General features: G+C 36.7%; 1 protein-coding gene across 1 annotated transcript in view; it reads left to right on the top strand.

Moving 5' to 3' along the window:
- LOC131931175 (uncharacterized) overlaps nucleotides 1-16145 on the top strand; it is a 51180-nt gene that overhangs the window by 10825 nt on the left and 24210 nt on the right. The window contains exon 2 of the mRNA XM_059287879.1: nucleotides 14812-14897. Coding sequence (XP_059143862.1) covers nucleotides 14833-14897 — 65 coding nt within the window. The 5' untranslated portion in view covers nucleotides 14812-14832. The remainder of the gene's footprint in view (nucleotides 1-14811; nucleotides 14898-16145) is intronic.

The raw sequence follows: 16145 nt of genomic DNA on the forward strand, positions 1-16145 counted from the left end.
TGACATCAAAAGAGCCGCATGCGGCTCGCGAGCCGCAGGTTGCCGACCCTTGTTCTAGGCTAATAAAGAACACCTGCGTTGAGGAAGGACACAGATTTTTACACACATGTTGACATCAGATTAGATACACCACTCGCATATAATTTCATTATAAAATAAGGCAATATCCGACATAAGCAGTTCTTAAAGAGTAAGGGATAATTTTGATTTTCCTACCTTTATCTGATACAACTAGTTCTTAAAGAGGTATCGTTTTTGTTTTCCTACCACTATCAGATATAACTGGTTCTTAGAGGGATAGTTTTTTTCCTACCAATATCTGACAAGTACGAACTACACAGTGTACTAATATTTTTGTTTAGAAAGTTAGGACTGGGTTAGAGTTAGGGTTAGAGATATGTGTAGAGTAGTTCGAAATCGGGTTCAAATCATTAGAACGTCCCTGAGTCCACCCAGCTCTGATGAGTACCTAACTCGCGTTAGGGAAATAAAGTCAGCTGGGTATAGTTGCTGACCATGGTATACCCTTGTATGCCGAGGTAATTTAAACAGATGAACTCTACTTCATCTGCCCCTTGTGTCTTGAACACGAAAGGAAAAGATGATGATGATATGGGTAGAGTCGACGTACTGAAGTGATATTAGTTGCAGTAAACTAGCAGCAACATACGATCATCATTTTCAACCAGATCCCGTTATAGTGGTAGGCCATTGTGAGGATAAATACACCAGTTCCGGTAGCCATCTTTAAAATGTATAAAAATACACTAAAGTAAAGACACTGCACGCTATCAATAGACAGTGATCCAAAGAAAATAACGGCACGCCTTTTCAAGTTCAAATCTTTTTAATTAAAATAAAATAAAATGTTCCTGTAACAAAAACCTCGAAAAATCTACGCTCCATATATCTCTGGACACCACACATTTAGAAAAAAACATTTCGTGAAATAAAAAAATAGGGCCTACATTTCACAAACTTACAAGAAAATATGTGTTTCTAACTTGATTCTGTTTACAAGGATTAGATAGCAATCTCATTATCTGAAGTCAAAAAAAAATGTTCTATAATCCAATATCTGTTATTTTAAAACGAACATTTCTAAAGACAAAGTTGGTAAAAAAAAAAGTTTATAAATGTTGAACATGAACGCTGTTCAGATTATGAAATTATAACACATTTTAAAAAGTTGATTCCACCAAAAATAAACGAAATAAATAAAGTATCACACGCGTTTCATGCGTCTAACGAAATTCAATTTACATTTTCTTTTGCCTTTAATTTTGTCCGAACGCAAAATATTTATGATTTTGGGATTCGGGATTACCTATTTTAAATAAATAGCGTTCTTTTTTTCGATCATATCTAAAAAAAAATGTAATCTTATAATTATAATAATATTAACAGAGTGCGGATTTCGCCACGTTAAGAATGTGTCTTAGACATTTTTCCTAGTTTTTTATTCAACCGAAATACGGGGGTGTCGATGAATCAGGAGAATTTGTCATACATTTTTTGTACCGAGTATTACTCCTACGTCGGCTGGACATAGTGCTGACCACATTGTCCCCTTCAGTGTTTCTTCCAGACTTTATTTTTCTCCGGAGGGGGGGTAGGGGGGCACTTTACATTTTTTGGGGGGCGGACCTAAAATTTCGGGGGGAGGGGGGAGCGGCCACTGGTAAAAGTTTTTATTTTCTATATAAATTCTATTTCGTTCACGGGGGCGGTAGAGGTTTTTCGGAGGGGGTGGGGGGTTCTGCCTGGAAGAAACATTGGTCCCCTTGTATGCCGAGGTCATTGAAACTGATGAACTCTACTTTATCTACCCTATGTGTCTTGGGCACAAACGGGAGAAGAAGATGATTACTCCTACAAACAATGTGATATGTTGTGTAGGCCGTAAAAATAAACTTCTCAGTATTTAAATGTATAGCTTACGTTAGTGCTAGAATTATGGTTAGGCCTGTTATGTTGATATGCTTTCGACTAAATAAACAGTACAGTTCGTTGTTCTGTTGTTGTTGTTTTTTCAGTTTTAATACGCTGTTAATGTGAAGTTTTACGTTTGGAGAGTTATATCTTGTTTATTAAAAAATAAATTTGGGGAAAAATAACAGGGGAAAAAATTCGCCCAGCTTTCAAGGCCAATTTTTCATAATTGAATCAAGATGGCGGGTATGAAGACGATAAGTATTCAGAAAAGCTTATGTCTTAAGTTAGGTTTAGTTTTGTCGGCTTCAATGTTCGTATGTGTAAGACGAGCTTTATTACGTCGCCGGAAAATGTTGGCATTTGTACAAGCAAATATTTTTAAAACAAAGTAGAAACACACATTTTTGAGGATTTATTGTCATAAAATGTGGTGTTTTAAAGATTGAAGATGTCCACGTATCAATTTGCGGAATGACCCCAACCCCACCTACAACAAAATTTGTCACTGATTTCTGGCAAATACGAAAACTAATAATGCCCCTATCCCCCCCCCCCCCACTTTGTTAACTCCACCCCTTCATCAAACCTTGTACTGAAAACGCCAACCCTCCCATTTTCTCCCGCTCCACCCCCACCCCACAATCCATAAAGCACCAATTTTTACTAAAAGGTGCAAATTATGCCTAGTTACTCCGTTAAAGACATTTTTTTAAAAGCTTGTTATGTTTCTATTGTATTGAGTGACCTTTGAATAAATCTTTGGTGCCGAAAGGTAAAAAAAAAAACTATATTTTAAAAAAAATCATTTTTTTAAAGTTTTTAGACACATCTTTAACGATGTTTTTTTTTATGTATGGACACGATAAAGTGATTTAGTACTTTTTAAAAATCTCTGCCTCCTCAGGGTCTTTAAGCTGTGTATTATACAGCGTTGAAGAAAACAATTTAGAAAACAAAATGCTGAGTACCGAATAGGTGCTGAGTATCGAATAGGTGCTGAGTACCGAATAGGTGCTGGGTATAGAATAGGTGCTGAGTACCGAATAGGACTGAGTACCGAATATCTGCTGAGTACCGAATAGGGCTGAGTACCGAATAGGGCTGAGTACCGAATATGTGCTTAGTACCGAATAGGGCTGAGTACCGAAAAGGGCTGAATACTCAATATGTGCTGAGTACCGAATATGTGCTGAGTACCGAATATGTGCTGAGTACCGAATATGTGCTAAGTCCTATGTGTTCACCAGAGAAGTTATCACCAGTACGCGGCTCTAGGGCCGTATGCGGCTCATAGCGTGAATAAACACGGCTCTTGTTAATATGGGTTATGATATCTTGTGATAGGGCTAAGGGAAGCTAAAATATAGTAACCAGTTTAATGTTTGTTGTATATAGTACGTTAAATAGGTTGCGGCAACTTTTTATTTTAAAAAAATATCTGCCGTTGGTTTCTTCGTCCCCTGATCAGGTACTCATTAAAGCTGAGTTAACTCACGCTTTGTGATTATCCTACAGGTATAGGGATCGAACAAATGATATTCGGGTTAGTAATAGTATGACCTACCACTCACCACGGTAATAAAAGATTTGTTTTTCTTCTTTCCCAATTCCTGACCTGAGTATTTCAAAAACAAGCTGTTTAGCGTTACCTATGTATTACTACGCAGTGTAATGCGGCACTAAGCACGGCTGTGATACGGTTGTAAGTTGTCAACATTCGTGTGTATCCCGCGTTACAAAGCCCGTTAGTCGACATTGACTAGAAGGTAAGCAGCGGGAAAACCCCATCTACAAAGACGAGGATTTTTTTTTAATGTGACGTAAGCACGAGTCGGTGTGGTGACGCCTCTGTTCGTGACGCGTAATACCACGTGCCGTCTGTTAGGGGCTCTATCAAGGGCGGGGTGGAGGGGGGGTTCTGTTTTTGATGACACCGTAATGGATGCGTCGTTCGGAGGATGTGTTCGCTAATTGTTATGTCTCACGTGAGGTGGATTTGTAGGACGCGGAATGATGAGCGAAGGTGTAATGTGGCTGTGTTTATTAGGGTATAGGTTGGGTAGTTAATGAGCAGGGGGGGGGGGTGTGGCAGGGGAGGGAAGAAGGTGTATTATTATTGCAATTAATCTAACTGCTTAAGATAACTACACAATAGCTGCTTCGTCAGTAGTATAGTTTTTTCAAAAATATTGAATAGATCAGTGGTTCCCAACCTTTTTCGAGTGGCGACCCCCTTTTATAAAAATTAAGTGACCCGCGACCCCCATAGAATTAAAAAGCCGAAATTAGTATGGAAATTAATAAGCACTAAAATAAGATTTTCTAGTAGACTTTCAATATGAACTACTCTTGATAACTGTTTTAATAGCATGAGTTAAATTGCATACTATTCACTAAACTTTCGTGGTTAAGTTTTTAATTTTTTTTTTAAAATTGTTAACGCCAACCTATGTCATTATAATTATCTTAATTTTGTTTTTAATCGAAGAATAGTGTGGAAAATATATTCTCGAAAAGTCAATCAATTTTACGTTTGGGTATGAATGGTGAATACTACACCAAAATTGTGTCTGCAGTTTTTCATCTTACTCGGAATCATTCTGCAAATCAAAGAATTCATCTTGTAATTCATCGGGAATGCTGGCAACATCAAGGGAAGAAGAGAATGGGTAATGCGTGAATGCAGATTCTTCTTTTTTCATCTCAGAGAAATAGCGATACAGTTAGTTTTCAAGAGATTCAAGATGCCCAGAAATCTCTTCTTTCAAAATTTTAATTATCTCACAATCAGATTCATCTACCACACTGCAGAGTTTCTCAAATTTACAATATTTCTAAGATTTGTTTTCTTTACCGATTTTGCAGCTTTGATAAAAATGCCCCGAGATTATCATGGAAAGTTATAATATTCGTTCATTTTCCCTGAAGCTTCAGGTTAAGCTTATCTTGATGTTCGAACATATCTGCTAGGTTTGATACTCTCTCTAACCACTCTATGTCGTTTTAAGTATACCAAAAAGCCTTGTTTCCTTTGCACTCCCAAGAACAATTTGATTTCAGATTTCAATTCGAAAACACAATTTACAACATTTCGTTTGACAGCCAGCGTACTGTAGTGTAGAAGAGCAGAACCTCGTGATCTATATTAATGTTTTTGCTCAGTTCTTTGAAGGCTCCAGATTTTATATAATTTACGACTTATACTAGCAATGGACTCTTGATGTCGATTGGTTAAGGCAGCGGTTAGGGAGCTAAATCTTGTCTGTTTTCTGAAATTTGAGCTAAACATGATGGCGCACCATCCGTACAAACCCCCACAGCCGTTCTAACCCAATTTAATCATCCAGTTTCAAAAAAGATATTTCTTTTCTCCATGCTATCTTCACAAAAGAGCAACTCTTTTATCTATGCTATCATCCGCATGAATATAGACACAGACCAGCAACTGCGAACACGAATTCACGTCTGTTGATTTATCATCTTGAAAAGCAAACAATGGTGAAAGCTTAATTTCAATAAAAATGTGTTATTTAACATTTACGTACATGCAGCGTTTGATGAGATTTTCTCCTATTGTTTTTTTTTTTTTTTTTTGATTGGCATTTTCTATCGCGACTTCATTTGATGCTTGCACTAATGCTGGTGAAAACTTCCTGTTCGATCAAGTCTCTGGCGTTTGCAACTAGCTTCTTATCGACGAAAGAACTCCATATATTTTTTGGTGTATTCCGAATGACTCGTCTCAAATGACGTTTTAGTTTTGAAGATTTCATAGATTCGTGACTGAGAACAACTTTGTACAGTGCGCTTTGTTTCTTCTCTATTACATTTCCAGTGATGTTAATGAAGCCGAATTTCAAAAATTCTTCTAAATATTTATGTTTTGTTTCAAATTACTAAGGTTTAGTATACCAGTTGGCGACCCCCGAGAAAGACCTTCGCGACCCCCAGGGGGGTCGCGACCCCCAGGTTGGGAACCCGTGGAATAGATCAAGGGAACTAAAATATCCAGGGTAGTATTTCTCATAATCGTACCTTATTAAATAACATTCGTGCTGACTTTCATACTTTAATGCCCTCAAAAATTGGTCAGTGGAAATGTATAATTTTTGTCTACTGTTATAGACCTAAAGAGGTGAGGGGGGGGGGGAGGAGTGTGGGTTCAAGTTTGAGTACCACCTTACTCTCCAATCGTTGGACTTGTGTTAATGGTCGATTACCTCAAATCACGCTTGGTTAAATTTACCATGTAGAAATACGCTTCGATGGTGACACACTGATACATACATACATTTATATATATATATATATATATATATATATATATATATATATATATATATATATATATATATATATATATATATATATATATATATATATATATATGATAGATGAAATATTGTTTGCTCTTTACTTTTGTTAGACTGTTAGAGAGAGTTTGACCAGTAAATTCCGCCTAAAGCAAAAGTTGTTTATTGTGAGTGAAGACCACCCATTTCTATCAACTAAATATTTGATTGACATTACTTAAGTGGTTTCTGTTATTCTGTTCTTTCGTAATGGTACTAAAGTGGAGTTTTATCTATTTCGTATTGTTGATTTGATTTATTGTGACAAATGGTTTTTGGTGGTAGACCCACACCTTTTGGGTCGAAATATTTTTAACAATGAAAATTTTAGTAACATCACTTATTTTCGTTACTATTCACGTAATATAAACAATTCAGAATGGAAATCAAATGAATTTTTTTGTCACCACAAAATGTATTCCACTTAACATTTCCAAACTGAAAACAGCTCTAAAATGTTTTGGGGAAAGCCTGCAGGCTGAATACAATAACGATAACTCATGGTGAAAATATCCTAATAAAACTGTATTATCTCCCCTCCCACTATCGTGACGTAATTAGACATTGCCGTTGAGTAGCAACATTGTCTAAGAGCTATTTCTGTCAAAAATATATTTAGTACTGTACTGTAATACACCTACATTTCGCTTCAATAATACGTTTTTTTCCCGCTAAGCGTATTTTTCGCAGATTAAAGTATTCTCTTCATATATTTAAAATAATTAGAACGTGAATTATCGAGTTTCATACCAAAGATTGTTCAGAAAGATAGGTCTAGCCTGACTCTGGGGCGATGTTGCATTGTGCCCAGCCAATGAGCGAGACATAGAACTACCCAAACTAGAGGTAAAAGTAAAATTCATTCTAGAACATGACTGTCGCGGAGCAAGTGTAGCAGAGTTCAACTGTTTCTGTGATCTTGGGAAGTGAACTCGGATTCAAACTCGACACTTTCGGGTCGTATGCGCTACCATTCGACCACGCCGTCCCAAATATATTCTCTACAAAAATTAAATATTTCACAATTTTTTGGGGCGTTGGATGTGCTTCATGGGCCAATGAAGCGATGCCAGAATAAAACTCTGGGTGAAAGAAGGGTGTAGGACAGTAATAGTAAAATTAGGCATAGATTATTTGTTATTGCGATCTCTAATTAAACAAGCTCTTATTTAAAAAAAAAAGAAATGAAGTATAAGGTGAATAATAGCAAATTATAACAAAGTTACTTTTTTTTTTTACAAAAGTGGCTATTCAAATTTTTTCGTGTTTACCGTATCAACATTTTTGACACGTGTCAGAGTGAGGTCATTTAGTGCTCAATAATTGCACACTATCGTTGCCATGGTAACAACGACATGCCATTCGCGTGGGGAATGTTTTATTTTTCTCCTAGTAAATAAGTAGTTTTTGTTTACATTAAGCTGCGAATCTGCTATAGTACTATCCAATTACTTTCTCGGTGGACGAGTTACTGCCCTGTAATGTCCCAACGTACCTATTTGCTTTGTCTACTCCTGCCACCTAGTTTAATTAGCTCCCCTGAATGTTTGTGTAATAAAACCTTAATCAATTAACCTCCCATGTTTCGTGCGAAGGGATTGTCCCGTATAAAGTACAGTAAACACGTTTAGACATCCGTATATATTTGAAGATAGGTTACATATATATATATACAATAATAAATACTAATTAGTCCTCACAAATGGAATGGTGTTGCTGTTTTGTAGTAGGTAAGTGGTTTGCGTTTATAGTTAATCAATTTGAAGGTTAATTAATAGGGTAACTGGCCCAAGGAGAGCTGTTTAATTTTTTAACATGGAAGTGATGGGGGATTAGAAAGGTGGGTGGGGTTTTAGTAGCAAGGGTTCGGTATGTAGGGTTTGGTAGCAAGGGTTTAGTAGCTAGAGTTCGGTAAGGAGGGTTAAGTATAAGACGGTTTCGGACTTAAAAGTACTCAAAAGATGACATTGAATGTTCATTGTCCAGCCTAATAACATATTCAAATTGCACTAGAACTTGAGTCACATAATTGATTCCTTTCCTGTATGTTTTTTAAAGAGCCAAAAATGTATGTTCTTTAATATTATTCGACCAGAAATAGGTTTCTAATTAACTTGAAGAAGTAGATTTTATAATTCTGACACCCACAGAAAGTTTGCGTGTGCTGGTAATAATGGCGATTTTCTTTAATGGCCTACATCAGCTCGTATCTACCATCATCTACCAGCATCTACCATCATTTGCTTTTATCTACCATCATCAGTTCTTATCTACCATTATCTACTATAATGAATCATAATCTACCACCAACTACCGTTATCTACCATTATCTACCATCAACTAATATCATCTAATCTACCATCCTCCTTCATTTATCTTAATCTACCATCATCTACCGTCCTCTACCGTCATCTACCATCATCAGTCATCTACCATCCTCCACCAACTACCATAATCTACCGTCATCTACCATCATCTACCAGTATCTACCATCATCTAACATCATCTACCCTCGTCTACCATCATCAATAATCCATCATCATCTACCACCATCTACCATCAACTACCATCCTCTACCATCAACTACCATCCTACCATCTACCATTATCTACCATAATCTACCACCATCTATCATCTACCACCATCTATCACTACCACCATCTACCACCATTTACCCTCATCTACCATCCTCTACCATCACAAGTTTCGCCATCTTCTCTAGCTGTCTACCATCTACCACCATCTACCACCATCTACCACCATCTACCATCTACCATCCTCTACCATCACAAGTTTCGCCATCTTCTCTAGCTGTCTACAATCAATCCCTAAAATCCCGACAAGCCTACATGATACCCAGAGTCCCTTGCCAGAAAAAAACAGCCAATCGCTGTAAAGGGCTGCATCACGTGTATCAAATTCTAATCTAATTAGTGCCGAGGCAAGAAAGGAGTCTATCCCTTCCCCCACCCCTCCACCCCCACCCCCGGGCTTGTCATCTTTTTTTTCTGAGGACAAAACCATCAACGGGCTCTTCTTAAATTTATTTATAAAATCACTCTTCAGTGTTGGAAGGTTGTTTTTTTTCTTTATTAATACCCATAAAGATTTGGTTTATCTAAGTACGGAGTTTTTGTTGAAAGTAGTTTTTTAAATTCAATATTTATTACAGAAATTTGAAAAATTAATATATTTTAAAAATACAGTGTGACATTCTCCCCCCCCCCCCCCACCTTTGAAAACTACCGACTTGTGTTGTTCAGATGTTTAAAACAAATAATTTTGCTAGTTCGAGTTGTTAGACGTACCGCATTAATTCAGGTCGGTATTATTAAATAAAGTCATAACCTAATTAAAATGTGTATTTTTTAAGTGTGCGTTACATGACAACAGTTCTCCTTCTTCTTTAAGTTATCTGTAACTATTTACTTACCAATGCTTGTACCAAATATTTTTCTTTAATAGATAATATACTCCCTTTTAAGTATTAAAATCCCCCCCCCCCACATCAGAAAAAAATCTAATCTAACGTTAAAGCTAGATTAGTTATGATATCCCCGATTTAAACAAATATGTTAACGTTACTTCCATCCAAGAACATTTTTCTACTTAAACTTCAGCCTTCATAAGCCTCGAGTTACATCTATACGTGATACCTTGATCCCGTCTACCCTTAGGTCATGTAATTCCAGCATTCTCTACTTCTTTCTTCGTTCTACTTTTCGTCCTACTTTATTTTTTAAATTTCTCAGAGTGGGTGTCAAGGTTGGGCCGCTTAACTTTCGGTCCTCTGTTAGACTAATGTTGTGATAATATTCCAGTTACCGAGAGACTGGTTAGTCTCCAGAAAATCAAATAAAATGAAGACGTGCCTGTTCAAACTCTTAGAGTTCTGAACGTGTGTTTTTAAACCACCATCATCCACGCCCACTTCACGCTTTCTCTCCTCCTCTTCCTCTCTCTCGATTTCTCCCTCATTCTTTTATTCTCTCCCAATCTCTCCTTCCCCCCCTCCCTCTAGCCTCATTCTTTCTTGATTTCTCCTTCATTTTCTCATTATCTCCCAATATCTCATCCTCTCCCTCTCTATATCTCATTTTATCCTCACTCAATTTCTCATTCTTTCTCTAATTCTCTCCCAATATCTCCTCCCCCTCTCTCTCACTGTCTCCTCACTATCTGGATTTCTCACTTTCTCTAATTTTCTCCCAATATCTCATCTTTCCTCTTTTTTCTCCCTATAACTCCCTTGATTACATCTTCCATACTCTCTCACACATTCTCTCTCGTTCCATCTCTCTCTCTTACAGTCTCTATTTCTGTCTTTATCCCCCTCTCACTCATCATCTTTCTCTCACTCATGTTCCCTCCTCTCCCACCCACTTCTCACTACCTGATCCAACCTCACAACTTTCATACATACTTTTCATAGCGTTTCTCGTTATTTTTTCAAATATCTCGTAATTTAGCCGAACCGCGTCAATAATTAACCAGACAGGATTTTGAGGTTGTATAAAACGACCCGGATGTGACCCGCGGTGCATTTAATATCCTTCACGCTTCAAGAGTGTCGGTAAAGATTTTTTCATCTCTCGAAGATTTTAAAAACCCATTACTGGCAGCGTGCCGATTCTCAGTCGAGCAAAACGGGACGATCTATCGTGTTTTTATCTACTTTTTGCTCCTTTTTGCTCAAACTTTCAAGCGTACAACAACATAAATATATTAAATTAATTTTTCAGTAGATGTTTTTTATAGAGATAAATTCTTCTGGAATTATTTTTGACGCGAAACGAATTTTTTAATATTAAATTAATGTTAAAAGAATACGAAACAAATATAAATTTTGAACGTAAAAATATAAAACAAATGTAAGTTTTGAAAATGAATATGAAACAAATAAAAATCGTATTCATTAAGTGGAGATTTCAGGTCCTAAAAAATAGGTTAAATATTCGGTTGTTTCATCAAGCAAAATAAATTGGCGCGCTATGTACAGATGAAAACACAATTTGAAGATTTTTTAATTTTATTTTAAACATTAAAAGATATGCAACTTAGTGTTGTATGAAAGTTGGTGTTGTATAAAAGTTAGTGTTGTATGCAAGTTACTGTTGACGTGTGTTACATGGCGGTGAAGTAGAGTTCATCTGTTTCTGTGACCACGGCATATAAAGGGACAGTGTGTTCAGCACAATGCCCAGCCGCCTTTACTTTCCCTAACTTGAGTTAGGTACCCATCCGAGCTGACTGAGCTTAAAATTTATACGTAATCGAGCGAGGGATCCGAACTTGAGCAGTTGTGTGCTCTAGAATCCGACCCTGTCATCCGATAGTTTGTATTATATGCAGGTCATTATTTTTTGTAAACTAGTGGTCGGATTAAATGGAGTTGTTGCCCCTTTTACTAAATCGATCTATTTGTTCTGTTAGTCTTCTACAAATGGTGTACAAACTTTTTGTTTATCTTAATATATATATATATATATATATATATATATATATATATATATATATATATATATATATATATATATATATATATATATATATATATATACAATATGTTTCTGTATTTGAAAACATAACCTGTTAAAAATCGTAAGTAACGTAATGAAAAATGATGCTATCCAACTCATAAGAGATGCGCCACTTTTACATAATAACCCCCTTTCACTTCCCCCCCCCCCCCCCCCCCCATTTGTTATAATTATCAAATTTTAAAAAATAATAGACCAACGGGTAGATATTGTTTTCAATAAAAAGTCGCAAACACTTCTGTTTGTAACTTTAGCGTCGACATCTCCTTGTAAAACAACCGTCTCCTATACATTCAAAAACAACATAGCATTTCACCCGTGAAGTTAGCTGAACTCTCCACCTAATGTCAAAAACATGCGATTCATCAAGAACACTCTGAAGTGTGACAAACAACAAAATTATCCGACACTTAAGTCAACGACTTTCGACATCCAATAGATCACGAGGCAGACTCCGGTGGTAAACTTCGATTTCTTCATCTTCGATCTGTCACAAATTACTGGCAGAAATTATGGGAAATCTCTGTATTTTGTAGACATTTTGTCTTTTGATGCAATAACCTTTCGTTTGCCCGTGATTCTGGATTTTGATTGTGTTAAGTTGTTCAATATATTGATCTCTATCTTGCTATCAGCAACCTAAAACGTTCTGGTTCGAGTTTTTGTCAATGTCATTACGGCATAGTGACTCTCTTAAGAAGGAAGGCTCTGGAAAAAAAAAATCTCGCGTAATAAGCCTTATTCATATATTTTATAAACGACCCTCCAAGGCCCCCCCCCCCCCCCCCACACACACACACATTCCTTTTTAAAAATGTGTCTATCAGTCTATATTTTGTCTCGAATTAAGTGAAATGAAAATTATGAACTTTGTACTACCATAGATAATTGGAAGCAAACACCTTGTTAATGTAGGAAATGTTTTTTTCCGTTTCTTTAATTACACTATTCTACACAACCAACTGTTTGTAGTTGAGATAGGGGTTGGCGTGGTCGAGTTAGTAAAGCTCATGGTTGCTAAAAAGATGAGGCTCGATAGCTGGGGACAGCAAATAAGAGACAACTCCCAAAATTCAAACAGTTTGCAGTGGAACGAAGGAGGAGAAGAGCTAGGCTCCGTTCTGTTGTAGACTTTCTATCTTAACCGTACCATACCAGATTAGGACCAGACGTTGGTTAAACCTTAATAACATCAGAATCAACTAACAAGATACGAAAAGATTGTTTGCCGAGTTCAAATCCCGTTGACACTGAGGTCTATGGCCTCGGTGGCCGAGTTGACGCAGCTATGTACACTTGGCCGTGTTAGAGAACATGTATGGCCGGTGGCCATTGTAGGCGAATGGACATTGTACTGACCACACAGTGACCATTTATGCTGCGGTTCTACGCTCCGTTATTTCGCGTGCTTTGTTGACCGTCTGCTTTAGATAACGGTATTATTGCCGAATACACAAAGTACTGGTAGGGGCGTGGCCAAGACCACGAGGTGTTATAAAGGGTGTGGCTAAGTTTATCAAGTCTTAACATAGTCGTGGGTGGTGTACTCTCTCCGCCAAAAGAACGTTCACTGATAAAGCAGAACAATGAAAATAAATATCGACCAATGTATAATAGTATATACTAGAGCCTTTCAATGACCTTAGATAAAACAAATTTCGACAATTTTATGATACAAGCTTTGAATTTGTAGAATTTATGACGGAAGATAGGATAGACCTTATCTAACAATTTATCACAACTCTTATTTTAGAGCCTGCGTTCTCCAAGTTTAACTTTTTAACACAACTTTAACCAGTAAATATTTGTACACAAATACAAACAACTGTGTTGCCGTTCATTTGAGGGTTAAACCGCAACAGGAGGCATGCAATAACTGAACACTTTTAAAGTTCTACCAGTTTTAGAAATTGAGCTGCTAAATTTTAAAAACAAACGGCGTCTAAATGTTCGAAAAATAACTGTTAATGCAGTTATTTAAATTGGAATAAATTAAATTTTAATTTTTAAAAAAATTAACCGTTGGGACTAATCCAATTAAAATATTGATTGTAAATTAATGATTGGCGAGGTTTGTTTTCCTGTTTTTGTGCTGGAGTTTTTTAACGGTCTAAAATGCGAGAGCACGGTCATCCATGGTTAATAATTAAGAAGGTAAAACTTTATAAACGAAGATTTAAGACAGTGTTCTAAAAACAACGTTCAATTAGGGCGGTGGTGGTGGGGGGGAGGTGTGATAGTTTTTTTTTGTTTGGTTGTTTTTTTGTTGTTGTTGTTGTTGTTTTTTTGTTTTTTTTTGCAGTTGATTTAAATAATTTGTAAGGCCCTTTTTAAAAAAAAACCTTATTTAAAATATGATTCTCATATCCCGTTTTGCAAATTTTTAAATTTCTATTTTTAAAAATTGATTGGTCATCACATCTAGTTGCGTAAAATTCATAAAATTCCTATTTTAAAAAAACATGATTGCAATTTGAAAAGTTTGGGTGTGTTAGAGATGACTTCATTCACAGATTGTTACATTTTGTAACACTCTGTGACCATGGGGTTTTTAAAATGATTAAATAAAGCGTGAAGCCATTCACGGACCACCCCTTGATGTTTACCGGGGCACAAAGAAACAACCGTTCTCCTACAAACCTAGCACAGGACGGCGTGGCCTAAGCGGTAGAGCGCTAGGCTACTCGATTTCGAATCCGGGTCCAAAGTCAGTAGAACTCCCTGAGTCAACCCAACTCTGATGGGTTCCTAACTCATGTTAGGGAAAGTAAAGGCGGCTTGCAAAGTGTTGACCACACATTCCCTTCATATGCCGAGATCAAGAAACGTATAAACTCTACTTCTTCTGCCCATTGGATCGCTATGTCCAAAGATGTTTTTTTTTTTACTTTTTTTTTTAAGTTACAGACCTACCGCTCCCACAAAAAAAAAATATAAAAAATCCCCATTGTCTTGTAACTCCTGATTTATTTTCTCCTCCACAGAGGTCCTCATACTGTTTAAACATGAACACCGTCACCACGGCAAGGTCATCTGGCTCAAGGATTCACCTCCTGGTCATCATCTTCTGGTAGGTCATTTCCTTTTTTACCACTTCCGGTCATTTCCTTCACTTTCCCACTTTTCGTTTATCGGGTTTTTTTTTTCCTTTCTTCATTTTTTTTGCACTAGTTGTTTACCTTGTGAAAAAACATTGGAAACCGGAAGCCTTACAACGTCACAAAACAAAATGGTGGACAGGTCAAGATGTAGAAGGGGAGGTAAAGCTAACTGGTTTCCGGGCATAAGGGGGAGGCGATCACCTAGTTAATGCAATTAGAATTTGAGAAGCCTTGCAATTGTTTTTTAGTGGAGAGCTATGTAAACGATACAAGCGTGGACATAGTTTTGTCAGTGTGGGTGATTTAAAAAAAAAAACTGGTTTGTTGAGCTCGCGGTATTACGAAACAAATTAAGTTAAAGTACGGAAATTTCCGATTCAGTGCGCGTTTTTATAAAGCTGCATGTATGTCGTAGATATCGTGTTTTATTTTTTTAACTCGCCGTATCGTCAAACCACGATAATCGAGTACCGACGTAATCGAATATCTAATCCTGCCGAAAACAATGTTTCTAGTCTAGTCTTAACCCTAACCCAAATAATAACTCTAATACAGTCCAAAGACTAAACATAATCTTAAGTTTAACTAACTGTGGTGCAGTTAATAGTAAAAAGGCCGAGTTCTTAATTTTTTCACATCGGCAATTTACAAAAATGGACAGGTTGGTTGGGAGAGATAGAGTATGATTGTAACCCCATTTCTATATAAATTCTATTCCGTACGGTGGGTGGGGGATGTCGCCCCCACTTCTCATGAAAGAAACAGTGCTCAATAGCTGGGGACAGCGGCCCATCTTGGAGAGACAACTCCAAAGTCAAACAACTTGTGCCTTGTAGTTTATTCTTAGTTGGTCAAAGGCTATGGAAACAAATCCAAAAAGAAAAGCAGGCTTAAGTCACAGTCAACTAACTCTACGGCGCATAAGATGTTCACTCGTAATACTTCATTGTGTTGGGCAAAATCCAGTTACAATTAAGAAAGAAAAGAAAAACACAAATTTAATTGCTAGCATAGTTTCTGTTGGCCTGGCTCTGTTAATTGTGGCTGACTTGTGAGTAGACCACACAAAAGCTCCATTCAATTTATTTTTTTAACGTAAGGTTGTGTAAAGGTGCTTTTTAATCATTTTTAATAAATTTGTATGTTGTATATTTAGTCTATTACAGCCATATAAAGTGTGTATTTGATATTTGGTGTGTAATGCAGTATACATCAGT

Source organism: Physella acuta, unplaced genomic scaffold (genome assembly GCF_028476545.2).
Source record: "Physella acuta isolate Inbredline_101_S28 unplaced genomic scaffold, ASM2847654v3 ptg001906l, whole genome shotgun sequence".
NCBI lineage: Eukaryota > Metazoa > Mollusca > Gastropoda > Physidae > Physella > Physella acuta.